The following is a 13,557-nucleotide window of genomic DNA, read 5'->3' on the forward strand; positions in this document are numbered from 1 at the left end:
TGTAAAGTAGTATTCGGACAATACCTAAAACCTTTTCCCTTATTTGTCACCCCTTGTTGTTTTGCTTTGGGCTTTGGCCACTTACATTTGCTTTGAGAATGCTTTTAAAAAACTTAATTTTTTTTTTTTAAATTTACAACAGAATATACCTGTCACTTCATCACTGTGAGTATCACTTGCTCCGCTAATCTGATTGCCTTTGATCATAATCTAAAAAAGGTTTCTGGACATTTTACATGCATTGTTAAAATGTTTGCCAGATGTGTTGGGAAACATGCATTAGGTACTGCATGTTTAAGCTTGTAACACTTTGACATTGAAACTCCAGATTCTCCTGCACATTGATGAGAACATCAGAATCCTAATCACTGTAAGGGAAAACACAGCAGAGGGCATGCTGTTAAAATCATAATTTATCTCATGTGGCTTGCTACAGTTTATTGGCATAGACTAAGCTGTGTGTGTGCACACACATGTGCGCTCAGTCATGTCCAACTCTTTGGAATTCCATGACTGTAGCACTCCAGGCTCCTCTTCCATGGACTTTTCCAGGCAAGAATACTGGAGCAGGTTTCCACATCCTTCTCCCGGGGATCTTTCTAATCCAGGGATCTAACCTGAGTCTTTGGCATCTCCTGCATTGCCAGGCAGATTCCTTACTTCTTTGCCACCAGGGAAGCCCAAATGCTAAGCATAGTTTTTAATTACATGATAAAATTATCATGCAAAGATAACTTACTTTCCTTAGTTTTATTTTTATGCATTTTACAACTGTCAAAGCACAAGATAGTTAAAGTGTACTTCTTATGGAGCCACTAAAGTGATACCTTATTCTTGGTGCATGATGGGTTGGGGGGTGATGGGCAGAAGAGGTGGATTTGTAGGTAATGTTTAAAATGTGAAAGAAAGTGAAAGTGAAGTCACTCAGTCATATCTGACTCTCTGCGACCCCATGGACTGTAGCCTACCAGGCTCCTCCGCCCATGAGATTTTCCAAGCAAGAATACTGGAGGGGGTTGCCATTTCCTTCTCCAGGAGATCTTCCTGACCCAGGGATTGAACCCAGGTCTCCCACATTGTAGGCAGACTCTTTATTGTCTGAGTCACCAGGGAAGTCCTTAAAATACGAAGTGTGTGAATTTAATATTTTCTGGGATAACTAAATCAAAATGATTATTCAAGAAATTAAGTTCTACTTTAGCTTAAAAAAAATAAATTAAGAACTCACTCTGTGCTTGATATTGCTGTTGGGTGTTAGAGATACAAGATGAATTAAGATGTGATCTCATCCAGGGAGGATGGGAGTTTGCCAATATTTTTTTTTTGTTTAGCTGTACGTTCTGAAGTTTTATCATGAATATATCTTATGTAATAAAAAATACCAAAATTTCTATTTAAAAAGTCTTATTGCACCTCTACCCATCTGCTATATTAGAGGAAGAAAGTATAGTTATAGGTGATTTTACTCTAAGAAGGTTGGTGCTAAGACAGATTTATTCATTGAGTGTTGTTGGTCGCTCCTTTGTGGTGAAAGAAAGGGCAATAACTACAGACGAGCTGTTTAAGAAAGGTTTCTTGGAGGAAATAAGTGTCTCTTATATAATAATTACTAAAGAAAAGTGGGAAGCCTGTTCCAGGCAGAGGGATGAGTAAGCAGAGAGAGCATGAAACATGGTGTGCATTGGGAATTTTAAGTACTTCGGTAGCAGATGAGAGACTGGTGGGGCTTATGAAGGGTCTGTTATTCTGTATTCAGTAATTTGTGTTCATGAAGGATTTGAAACAGGAGAGTAATTCTGTTTTTATACTTGTAAAAAATATTTAGCATTCCTCCACTTAATTTTAATCTAAATATACACTAAAATGGGCATTATAGGAACTGATATAATTTTCTTTTCTCTTAACAGCAGAAGGACTTAAAATACTAAAGGAAATGTGACTTTTCTGCTTTTGTGCATCATGTAGAAAGGTTTCTGTAAGTGGAACTCTGCTAGTCCTGTAGCATGAGCTCTACTGATATCATCAGGTCTAATCTAAAAGGACCAAGAGTGACCTCTCTGGCCAGCTTCCTTTAGGGCTCTAACAATTTTATACCTCTGTGGGCCTTTGCCACTTCTCTTACCGCTGAAAGTGTCTGCTTCAGCTCGTATCTCAAGTTTTGCATTGGTGCAGACCTAGTTTTATTGATGTTCCGAGCCTTGTCCTTCTTGGCCCTGGTGACCAAGAGTTAGTGGTGACTTCATGGTCTGTGTTAGGGTTGGAAGTGGAGCATACTAGGTAGGTACTAATAGACTTTCTTGGCCTTGGTGTTGTCTTTTTGGGAGAGGGCTTAAACTTGAAATCTTGCCTCTAGGTATCAATCCTGCCTCTTAAAAAAGATAAACAACTTTGAAAGTGATTTAGAACTGTCTCTTCCTTCTGTTTTACTCTGAGATCTTTTCGCTTTAAGCAGGTAGTATCCTTGTTAAATGTGTTTTAGAAAGGGGCTTGGCAGTTCAGTTCAATTGCTCAGTCGTGTCTGACTCGTTGCAACCCCTTGGACTGCAGCACGCCAGACCTCCCTGTCCATCACCAACTCCCGGAGTTTACTCAAACTCATGTCCATCAAGTTGGTGATGCCATCCAACCATCTCATCCTCTGTCGTCCCCTTTTCCTCCTGCCCTCAATCTTTCCCAGCATCAGGGTCTTTTCAAATGAGTCAGTTCTTCACATCAGGTGGCCAGAGTATTGGAGTTTCAGCTTCAACATCAGTCCTTCCGATGAACATTCAGGACTGATCTCCTTTAGGATGGACTGGCTGGATCTCCCTGCAGTCCAAGGGACTCTCAAGAGTCTTCTCCAACACCACAGTTCAAAAGCATCAATTCTTTGGTGCTTAGCTTTCTTTTAGTCCTAACTCTTACATCCATACATGCCTACTGGAAAAACCATAGCCTTGACTAGACGGATTTTGTTGGCAAAGTAATGTCTCTGCTTTTTAATATGCTGTCTAGGTTGGTCATAACTTTCCTTCCAAGGAGTAAGCGTCTTTTAATTTCATGGCTGCAGTCACCATCTGCAGTGATTTTGGGGCCCCCCAAAATAAAATCAGCCACTGTTTCCACTGTTCCCCGTCTATTTGACATGAATTGATAGGACTGGATGCATGATCTTTGTTTTCTGAATGTTGAGCTTTAAGCCAACTTTTCCACTCTCCTCTTTCACTTTCATCGAGGCTCTTTAGTTCTTCTTCATTTTCTGCCATAAGGGTGGTATCATCTGCATATCTGGGGTTATTGATATTTCTCCGGGCAGTCTTGATTCCAGCTTATGCTTCATCCAGCCCTGCATTTCTCATAATTTACTCTGCATATAAGTTAAATAAGCAGGGTGACAATATACAGCCTTGACATACTCCTTTTCCTATTTGGAATCAGTCTGTTGGTCCATGTCCAGTTCTAACTGTTGCTTCCTGACCTGCATACAGATTTCTCAGGAGGCAGGTCAGGTGGTCTGGTATTCCCAACTCTTTCAGAAAATTCTACAGTTTATTCTGACCCATACAGTCAAAGGCTTTGGCCTAGTCAATAAAGCAGAAATAGATGTTTTTCTGGAACTCTCGCTTTTTCTATGAACCAATGGATGTTGGCAATTTGATCTCTGGTTCCTCTGCCTGTTATAAAACCAGCTTGAGCATCTGGAAGTTCATGGTTCATGTATTGCTGAAGCCTGGCTTGGAGAATTTTGAGCATTACTTTACTAGCTTGTGAGATGAGTGCAGTTGTGTAGTAGATTGAGCATTCTTTGGCATTGCCTTTCTTTGGGATTGGAATGAAAACTGACCTTTTCCAGTCTTGTGGCCACTGCTGAGTTTTCCAAATTTGCTGGCATATTGAGTGCAGCACTTTCACAGCATCATCTTTTATGATTTCTAATAGCTGAACTGGAATTTCATCACCTCCACTAGCTTTGTTCATAGTGACGCTTCCTAAGGCCCACTTGACTTCACATTCCAGGATGTCTGGCTCTAGGTGAGTGATCACACCATTGTGATTATCTGGGTTGTGAAGATCTTTTTTGTACAGTTCTTCTGTGTATTCTTACCACCTCTTCATACTATCTTCTGCTTCTGTTAGGTCCTTACCATTTCTGTCCTTTTTTGAGCCCATCTTTGCATGAAATGTTCCCTCGGTATCTCTCATTTTCTTGAAGAGATCTCTAGTCTTTTCCATTCTGTTGTTTTCCTCTATTTCTTTGCAGTGATTGCTGAGGAAGGCTTTCTTACCTCTTCTTGCTATTCTTTGGAACTCTGCATTCAAATGGGTGGATCTTTCCTTTTCTCCTTTGCTTTTTGCTTCTCTTCTTTTCACAGCTATTTGTAAGGCCTCCTCAGACAACCATTTTGCTTTTTTGCATTTCTTTTTCTTGGGATGGTCTTGCTCCCTGTCTCCTATACAGTGTCACAAACCTCCGTCCATAGTTCATCAGGCACTCTGTCTATCAGATCTAGTCACTTAAATCTGTTTCTCACTTTCACTGTATAATCATTAGGATTTTTGATTTAGGTCATACCTGAATGGTCTAGTTGTTTTCCCTACTTTCTTCAATTTAAGTCTGAATTTGGCAATAAGGAGTTTCATGATTTGAGCCACAGTCAGCTCCCGGTCTTGTTTTTGCTGACTGTATAGAGCTTCTCCATCTTTGGCTGCAAAGAATATAATCAATCTGATTTCGGTGTTGACCATCTGGTGATGTCCATGTGTAGAGTCTTCTCTTATGTTGTTGGAAGAGGGTGTTTGCTATGACCAGTGCATCCTCTTGGCAGAACTCTATTATTCTTTGCCCTGCTTCATTTTGTACTCCAAGGCCAAATTTACCTGTTACTCAAGGAGTTTCTTGACTTCGTACTTTTGCATTCCAGTCCCCTATATTGAAAGGACATCTTTCTGGGGTGTTAATTCTAGAATACCTTATAGGTCTTCATAGAACCGTTCAACTTAAGCTTCTTCAGCATTACTGGTCAGGGCATAGACTTGGATTACCGTGATATTGAATGGTTTGCCTTGGAAATGAATAGAGATCATTCTGTTGTTTTTGAGATTGCACCCAAGTGCTGCATTTTGGACTCTTATTGACTATGATGGCTACTCCATTTCTTCTAAGGGATTCTTGCCCATAGTAGTAGATATAATAGTCATCTGAGTTAAATTCACCCATTCCAGTCCGTTTTAGTTCGCTGATTCCTAAAATGTCGATGTTCACTCTTGCCATCTCCTGTTTAATCACTTCCAATTTGCCTTGATTCATGGACCTAACATTCCAGGTTCCTATGCAATATTGCTCATTACAGCATCGGACCTGGCTTCCATCACCAGTCACATCCACAACTGGGTGTTCTTTTTGCTTTGGCTCCGTCTCTTCATTCTTTCTGGAGTTATTTTTCCATTGATCTCCGGTAGCATATTGGGCACCTACTGACTTGGGGAGTTCATCTTTCAGTGTCATATCTTTTTGCCTTTTCATACTGTTCTTGGGGTTCTCAAGGCAAGAATACTGAAGTGGCTTGCCATTCCCTTCTCCAGTGGACCACAGTTTGTCAGAACTCTCCACCATGACCCATCCATCTTGGCGGCCCTACACAGCATGGCTCATAGTTTCATTGTTACACAAGGCTGTGGTCCATGTGATTAGATTGGTTAGTTTTCTGTGATTATGGTTTTCAGTCTGTCTGCCCTCTGATGGAGAAGGATAAGAGGCTTGTGAAATCTTCCTGATGGGATAGACCAACTGAGTGGGATGCTGGGTCTTGTTCTGATGGAAGGGGCCATGCTCAGTAAATCTTTAATCCAATTTTCTGTTGATGTGTGAAGCTGTGTTCCCTCCCTGCGATTTACCTGGGGCCAAACTGTGGTGGAGGTAATGAAGATAATGGTGACCTCCCTCAAAAGATGGGGTTGGCAGGCAAGGCACTGTTAGTTGCTGCATTGGTATATTCTCGTGTGTCCTTTGCTTAATCTCCACTTGCCTGTTGTCTCCTTTTTAACTGTCTTATATAAGATGCCTTTGGTAATTTGGAGTTTTCTGCATATAGTCATGAGTTTTCTCCCATGTCAAAGAAAGCTTGTGAGCTCTCTTCCCCTAGTTAGTATACCTGTGCATGTTTTACCCTTTGTCACACCTACTCTCTCCTCATGTGTTGCTTGAGTCACACAGTTTCCCTGTTGAGAGTTTGGAACCATTTCTTGCTGTCAGCTGACTTTCAAGACAAACTTGAGTCACACAGTTTCCCTGTTGAGAGTTTGGAACCATTTCTTGCTGTCAGCTGACTTTCAAGACAAACACAGTTCTGCATTCCTGTATCTTGGAGGTTCTCAGCCACGTCTCCTGTCCAGATTCCTGCTTTTTGCAGTATTCTTCCCTGAACACACGACACATGAGCGTTTGTTTTTAGTCATTAAATGGTTCATTAAATCAAGAGTTAAAAATACCCTACACATGTACCAATTGTTTCCTACTTTTTTCCTCCCTCTTTTTCATTTTCTATGGTCCTGCTAGTTTCTCTCCTTTAAGGTTCATGATATAATATTTGATTATTATTTCACTATATGATTAACTGATCTTAGTGGCTGGGCAGTGGTGTTTGATGCTTTAATATTGAGTAAAATTGAATAGTCACATGTGACTTATTTCAGATAGCCGTGTATCACTTTTATGCATAAAGTGGCTTGGCTAAAACTGACCCCATATAATGTAGCAACAGCTTTATATAGAAATATAATAAAATCATTGTAAAAATAATTCAAAGAAGGTATGACAGGGTTTTCACTGCTCATGAAATAAGTTCTCAATCTCTGGGTGCTTCAAGGATATGAGATGAATTAACATTAGTTTTTGTTGTATTTTATTTAAAATAAGTTTGGTTGGGATCATCTATGTTCCTCCACCATTTATTACTTTTATCCTTGTCTTTGTACACTTTAGAGGAGAGATACTCTGTAGTCCTTGTATTTCTGGACAGTCTGATCTCTTTTAAAAAATCTTCTCTAAACACTCAGAATTAAAGTAACATATATGGCTCTGCTACTTGTAATAACTTGGATTAATATACTGACTTTCAATAGTTTTAAATCATCTGCATATATTTTTATTAGAAACACAGCTTGTGGTATTTAAAAATACATGTAAATAAATGTCCAGACATTTCATTGAGAGATGTAAAAACAGGCTTCTAGGACTTAAGTCAGTGCTGGGTTCTGGGCGTGAGCTTGCAGGAAGGAAGCTGCTTTTGTTCTCCAGGTGGCAGCTCACTTGGCAGAGCAGCTCTCAGGGAGACTGTTAATCAGGAAGAGGAGTTTGGGGAGAGGGGTGTGTGTGTGTGTAGTGGGGAAGGGGTTTGTAGGAAATTTATAGCAGACACATCAAAGATCCTTTGATTACCATTGAAAAAATATTTTTCATATATATGTTATCCCTATAACAACAGGTTGTGTACTGTAAAGTGTAAAAGGTTTTGTTTTTCAGTCTCCATTTGGTAACTTTCCCCAGAGCCACTGTTAACAGTTTGTGTACCCTTTCTGTCGTTTTCTTTGTGTTTTTATATTAAATGTGAAATAGAGTTTTATGTGGTTTGCATAAATGACCCTTTAAAATACTCTTGTTGGTTTACACAGCATTACTTTTTAGCTGACTTGTAGTACTGTGTTCAGAAAATTCGCGATAGAATTGTTCTCTTGGGTCTTTGAGTGGCCAGCAGTGTTGCAGCAGACATCTTTGTGCTCATGCTTTGTTTCTCTAGGATGCCTCGATGGCTTGATGTGGAATTACTGGGTCAAAAAATATGCTGGTTTTATATATAGATAGGTACATTTAGATACATGTTGCCAGACCACTCTCCAGCAAGTGTGAGCTTTTTCAATTCAGTATAAAAGTGCTCATCTTTCCTTCATAACCTACTCGAATGCCACAGTATCTTAGAAGTGAATTTTTTAAGGTAATAACTTGATGTCTCATTGCTTAAGCATTTTTTAACAGTTACTGGTTGGGAAAAAAAAGACCCTTTAGAAATAAAATACTGGGGAAATTGGTCATTAAGGGTCATTCCTCCTATGTGTCGTTGGTTGGGACATGGTTTAACTGTTTTACAGGATCAGTCCATGTTTAAAGGTTATCACTGAAGGGAAATTTAACATGTCCTTCAAGTTAATTTGCTGTTGTGTAAACTCTATCAGGAAATACCATTTGGAGAAAATGCCTCATTTTGCAATTTGATTTCCTTTTATTTGAGCTGTAGAGCATACAAAGGACATGTTAGTATTCACTTAAGATGACTATTTACACATAAACAATATGTCACTTGACTTCACACATGCTGCCTTGTATGAGCAGGGAGTCCTGTTTCTTCTAACTGGTGCTCCCTGCCTGGAGATGGCAGGATTAATGCTGCTGCTGGCTTGCCTGCCGTTCACAGGAGTGGAATCACGGCATGGCGGGAAAGAGATGGGAAGATTCAGGTCTAACCCTCAGGGTGATGTGATTTTTGAGTTAGCTGCTGAGCTTCTGGTAGGTTCAGTTTGCTCTGTGTGTGAAATCGTTTGATAGTTCCTATTCTGGGTGTTTTCCTAAAGAGTGGAAATACTGTGTATCAATAAGTACCTGAACATACAAGATATTCCGTGGCTTGTAGCCATTAACAGTCTTTTGAGAATCTTTCGTCTTTAGAATGCTTTAGGAATTGACATCAGGATGATTTTTAGAGAAAAAAGGAAGTTCTCCTAATTTGCAACGGAGTCACTTTGGCATACTCAGTACTGGTAGAATAGTAATAATTGGCAACTTCTGTGAGTGCTGGACACTTTATAATTAAAAACAAACTGTTGCCAAACTGTTGTCTCTCCTAGTAGAGCAGTTTATTTTAGATAACATTTTATTAGTTCTAAGTCTTGTTTTAAAAAACAAAGATTTAAAAAAAGATTGCTTCTATTTCTAGCAACATGGAGGATTAGAAATGCTTACTGATACAACTCAACGAAACACGTGCATGTGTTCAGTCGTGTCCGACTCTTTGTGGCCCCCTGTAGTCCAGCAGGCTCCTCTGTCCATGGGATTTTCCAGGCAAGAATGCTGGAGTGCGTTGCCATTTCCTCGTCTAGGGGATATTCCCAACCCAGGGATCAAACCCACATCTCTTGCGTCTCCTGCTTTGCAGGTGGATTCTTTAACACTAGTGCCACCAGGAAGCCCTCAACTAAACATGCTAGATGATATATCACAATATACATATTGTTTTATATATTAAAAGTATATAAATCTTAAAACACAGTTCAGTTCAGTTCAGTCGCTCAGTCGTGTCTGACTCTTTGCGAGCCCATGAACTGCAGCACACCAGGCCTCCCTGTCCATCACCAACTCCCAGAGTCCACCCAAACCCATGTCCATCAAGTCGGTGATGCCATCCAACCATCTCATCCTCTGTTGTCCCCTTCTCCTCCTGCTCTCAATCTTTCCCAGCATCAGGGTCTTTTCCAGTGAGTCAGCTCTTCGCATCAGGTGGCCAAAGTATTGGAGTTTCAGCTTCAATATCAGTCCTTCCAATGAACACCCAGGACTGATCTCCTTTAGGATGGACTGGTTGGATCTCCTTGCAGTCCAAGGGATTCTCAAGAGTCTTCTCCAACACCACAGTTCAAAAGCATCAATTCTTCAGCACTCAGCTTTTATAGTCCAACTCTCACATCCATACAAACACATATAAATCTTTTAAATAAATAGCTGAGCTGGTGGAAGAGTAAAGGAATTTTTATAAGGTTGGAGTCAGTTAATGCCATAGATTTGAAGTACTGAAAGTACTTGCCAATTCCTGGTCACCTAAAGCCTGAATTGTGATAGTCTCTGAACATGGAACAGGAGATAAAGGCTGGGCAGTGAAGAGAGACAGATGGAAGGCCTGTGGATAATATAGGGGCTCCCAAAGGGAAACATCCTCCCAGGAGAAACTCATCAAGAAGAATCCTTAACCATAATACCACACTCATACTTTTATGGAGTCAGAATTCGTACTATCCAAGTGGCTTAAAAAAAAAAAACAACAAAACTGAAGTGGATCAATAGTGAATCTTGCAGAAGAGAACACATATATCTGGAAGAATGCGCTTTCAACCAGATACTCTTCCGAGTCCCCAGACTGAGTCCCAAGAATATGAGCTCTTATCTAATATGAGAGTCAGCAGAAAAACAAACTATATAAACTCTCAGAGATTCAGATACTAGAATTACCCGATAGGAAATAAACCAACATATCTGCTATGAAGGAGCAAATAAGAGGTTGAGAATATGATGCAGGATGATGGGAATCAAAATTCACCAAACAGATTTGCAGATGATCCAGAAAGATCTATAAATGATACATACATAGTAATTTAAATGAAAAAACATATTCAGCAGACTAGACACAGTGAAGGGAGGGAAGATAGACCTGAAGAGACCAAAATTAAAAATAGAAAAGAAAGTTTAAGAGATTTGGAAGGACAGAATGGAAATGTCTAACATGTTGAATCAGAATCTCAGAAAGGAAAATAGGATGGGGGATACATAATTCAAAGGTGTAATAACTGAGACTGATCTAGAATTAGTGAAGTGTACAAATCCTCAGACATAGGAAGCCAACGAATACTAAATCAGGTAAATCAAAGGAAAGTCATACTTAGAAACATGATAGCAAAACTGCAGAATATTGAAGACTTTGGGGAGTAGAGGAAGCAATTACAGAGAAAAGACATACAACCCAGAAAGGCAGCTCATATTTTAACAGCAAAAGTAGAAGCCAGAAGATAGTATGATATACTCAAAGTGATAAGGAAAAAAGTCATCAACCTAGACATTCTGTAGTCAGGTATCATCATTCAAGCATTAATGCAAACTCAGGAAATTTTCAAACTGAAAGCATAACCAAAGTTGCAACTGTTTTGTGTTTTCCACTGTTTTGTGAGTTAGGAAAAAGGAAGAAAGTCAGGTGGTAGAGGAAGAGCAGTGAGATGATTAGGAGGTTATTTGTGAGTTAGTCTTCCCATGAGCCCCAGAATATTTAGTAAATTCCATTAAAAAATTAAGAAGCACTTTGTGTGAGTTGATTGCTTCTGATGACTGATAAAAGCTGGATTTGGTTGTCTTTGCATTTTATAAGGCTGAACACTGATGTCATTGTTGAAATACAGAGATGGAAGAGTGGTGAACTGAGGAGTTGGAGCCCGACCTTGTGGTGCGGGGTGGGTGGGTGGCTGTGAATGAACGCCCTTAAGGCTATGATATTGAGGTTTAGACCAAGTTTAATGAGCTCTCCCAGGAGAAAGGGATGACCTGGCTGACAGATGTAAGAAAAAAATCATCTTAAATTTGCCATTTGAAATAGAATCCCATTCACAGTAAGTTACATAGTTAAGACCAATCTACTTGCTCATTGTTTAATAGACCAGGCCACAGAACTGATGAAAACAGCTGCATTTCAGAATATATTCTTATCTCTGTAAATTTTCTTTTTGAAAAGTCTTTCCTAAACTTTGATGGAGAACTAGCTTAAATTGTTAATATATGTATGTAATTTCATCAGATTGGCTATAATGAAGTGAATCTAGGATTGGTTAAAACCTCAAGAACAAAGCAGGTTCTTAGACCAGGGACAAAATTTCAGTTGAGGTCCCTATGATGAAGAGTCTACATTTTGACTACTCTTTGGATTTTATCAAAGTGCCCATATAATTATTTGTCCATTTGTGAATTATGGACATAATAAGATGCTGTATCTCCTAGAGACTTAACCAGTAAGTTTTGTATGGAATATGAAAATAATTGATCTCTTGACAGCCAAGTGGTTGGGAACGCTAAAAGTGATTTATTTTTCTTGTTTTATGTATATTAAACCCAGAATAATTATCAAGTTTGATTACATAACCTTAGTTGGCACGTGTTCTAGGAGTCTTTTCTCCTTTATGAATCGGGGGAAACAAATCCCTTTTGAAGTAAGTAGGGCATAATAAGTAAAATACTTCACAACCTGTTCCTCTTGATTTTATTCTTAAGTGCAATAAAATTAAGTTTTGTAAGCATTCTGTCATTTTTAGGTAGAAAGATGATACCTAGATGTTTACAGAATATAATGTTGAAAGACATGGTTAATCTGGTACAGGACTATCAGTGCACAATTTAAAACTAAATGTCAAGCTAAAGTACTTATTCTGGTGGGAAATCTAAGGCAAGATGCTAAAATATGACTTTAAAATTATTTTTTTAAAAGTACTCAACTTGTGAGTGTTCCAAAGAAAGTATTTATTACTGCTATTCAGGGACACACACTTCAAGTGGAAAATAAAACTTGAATTATGGTCATATAAGTTTGTATGTGAGAAACTCAGGCCATTTATGCTGGTATAGCTTGTCACGTTTTCCTTTAGAAATGCTTGGCAAATTTGTCAGTGACCCATTACCCATCCTGAAAGTATCAATAAAATGATACTCTGTAGAAATCAGACCTCAGACCCTCCTAGGACTCTTTAAAGTTCCTGTTTAACTGTCCTCCCACCCCACCCTTCTAAGGTAAGGTGAGGGAGCTATATACAATGGGAAGGTAAGGAGATTTATGAAATAAAAATATTCTCGGTCTCTAGGAGGGAAGATTCATGTTTCTCTTCTTTGTCTTCTAGACTGTCCTTTTATTCGGGCCACTCTTCATTCTCCATGTACTGCATGATGTTCGTGGCGGTAAGTACTTTGGGTCTGTTGATGGTGGGTTATGTGGCGGGCACTTCTTACGTTCGGGTTTGGTGTTTTCTCCTGCGCGGCTGCCTCTGACATTCTCATTGGCCTCACTGCTCAAGTCAACTGGAAGCCACTGCTTGTTGCACTAGGTTCAAAAGAGGAACGGATTGCCTGTGCTCTGCCAAGGCCAGTTACAGTTGTTTGAAATGACTTTTGTCCTTCATTTAGAGGAAGCAGACAGGTGCATTGTATAGCAAGCTGCAAATTGGCAACCTTCAGGATAAGAGGGAGTCTTTACTCTTGAAGCAGACAAGTTGTCTAGGCTACTTGTCACTTTCTGACAGTGGTAGAAGCCTAAACAGATCATCAAGTCTGCAAGCCTGGTGCTCAGAATTAGGTGACATATCCCCTTACTTTGGGCTATGTTTTCTGAAAAGGTTTTCTGGAATATACAGACAGCTCCTGCATCATCTCAGCAGGTCACTGCTCTGAAATCCAGGCCAAGGTGGTGCTGCTGCTCCTCGTAGCCTCTGCCTGAGCTGGAGCCCTGGCCTCATCTGCACGGTGTGGGTGCTGAGCAGCCTGGCTTTCCCCGCGTCGGGGGCTGCTGGGGTGAGGAGTTGTGATTACTGAATGTGAAGGCAGCTCTGTTGCTCTCATCTGAGCAAGTCTTGTTTTCCTTCCACTTTGCGAAACATTGCCTGGACTGCTTTCCAAGGACTAGGAAGGTTTCAGCTTCAGGGAGAGCCAGTTGCTGCAGGAGCAATTTTAGTTGCACTTGTATTATACAAAGTCAGCAGTGGAGAGTTAGAGAAGACTGGCACTTTGCA

General features: G+C 39.9%; 1 protein-coding gene across 2 annotated transcripts in view; it reads left to right on the forward strand.

Moving 5' to 3' along the window:
* Nucleotides 1–13,557, forward strand: part of PLPP1 (phospholipid phosphatase 1) — a 108,816-nt gene that overhangs the window by 83,195 nt on the left and 12,064 nt on the right. For both annotated transcript variants that reach the window (XM_061129786.1, XM_061129787.1), the window contains exon 4: nt 12,673–12,730. In XM_061129786.1, the coding sequence (XP_060985769.1) occupies nt 12,673–12,730 (58 nt within the window). The remainder of the gene's footprint in view (nt 1–12,672; nt 12,731–13,557) is intronic.

The sequence above is a fragment of the Dama dama genome, chromosome 25, assembly GCF_033118175.1.
Source record: "Dama dama isolate Ldn47 chromosome 25, ASM3311817v1, whole genome shotgun sequence".
In the NCBI taxonomy this organism is placed as follows: Eukaryota; Metazoa; Chordata; class Mammalia; order Artiodactyla; family Cervidae; genus Dama; species Dama dama.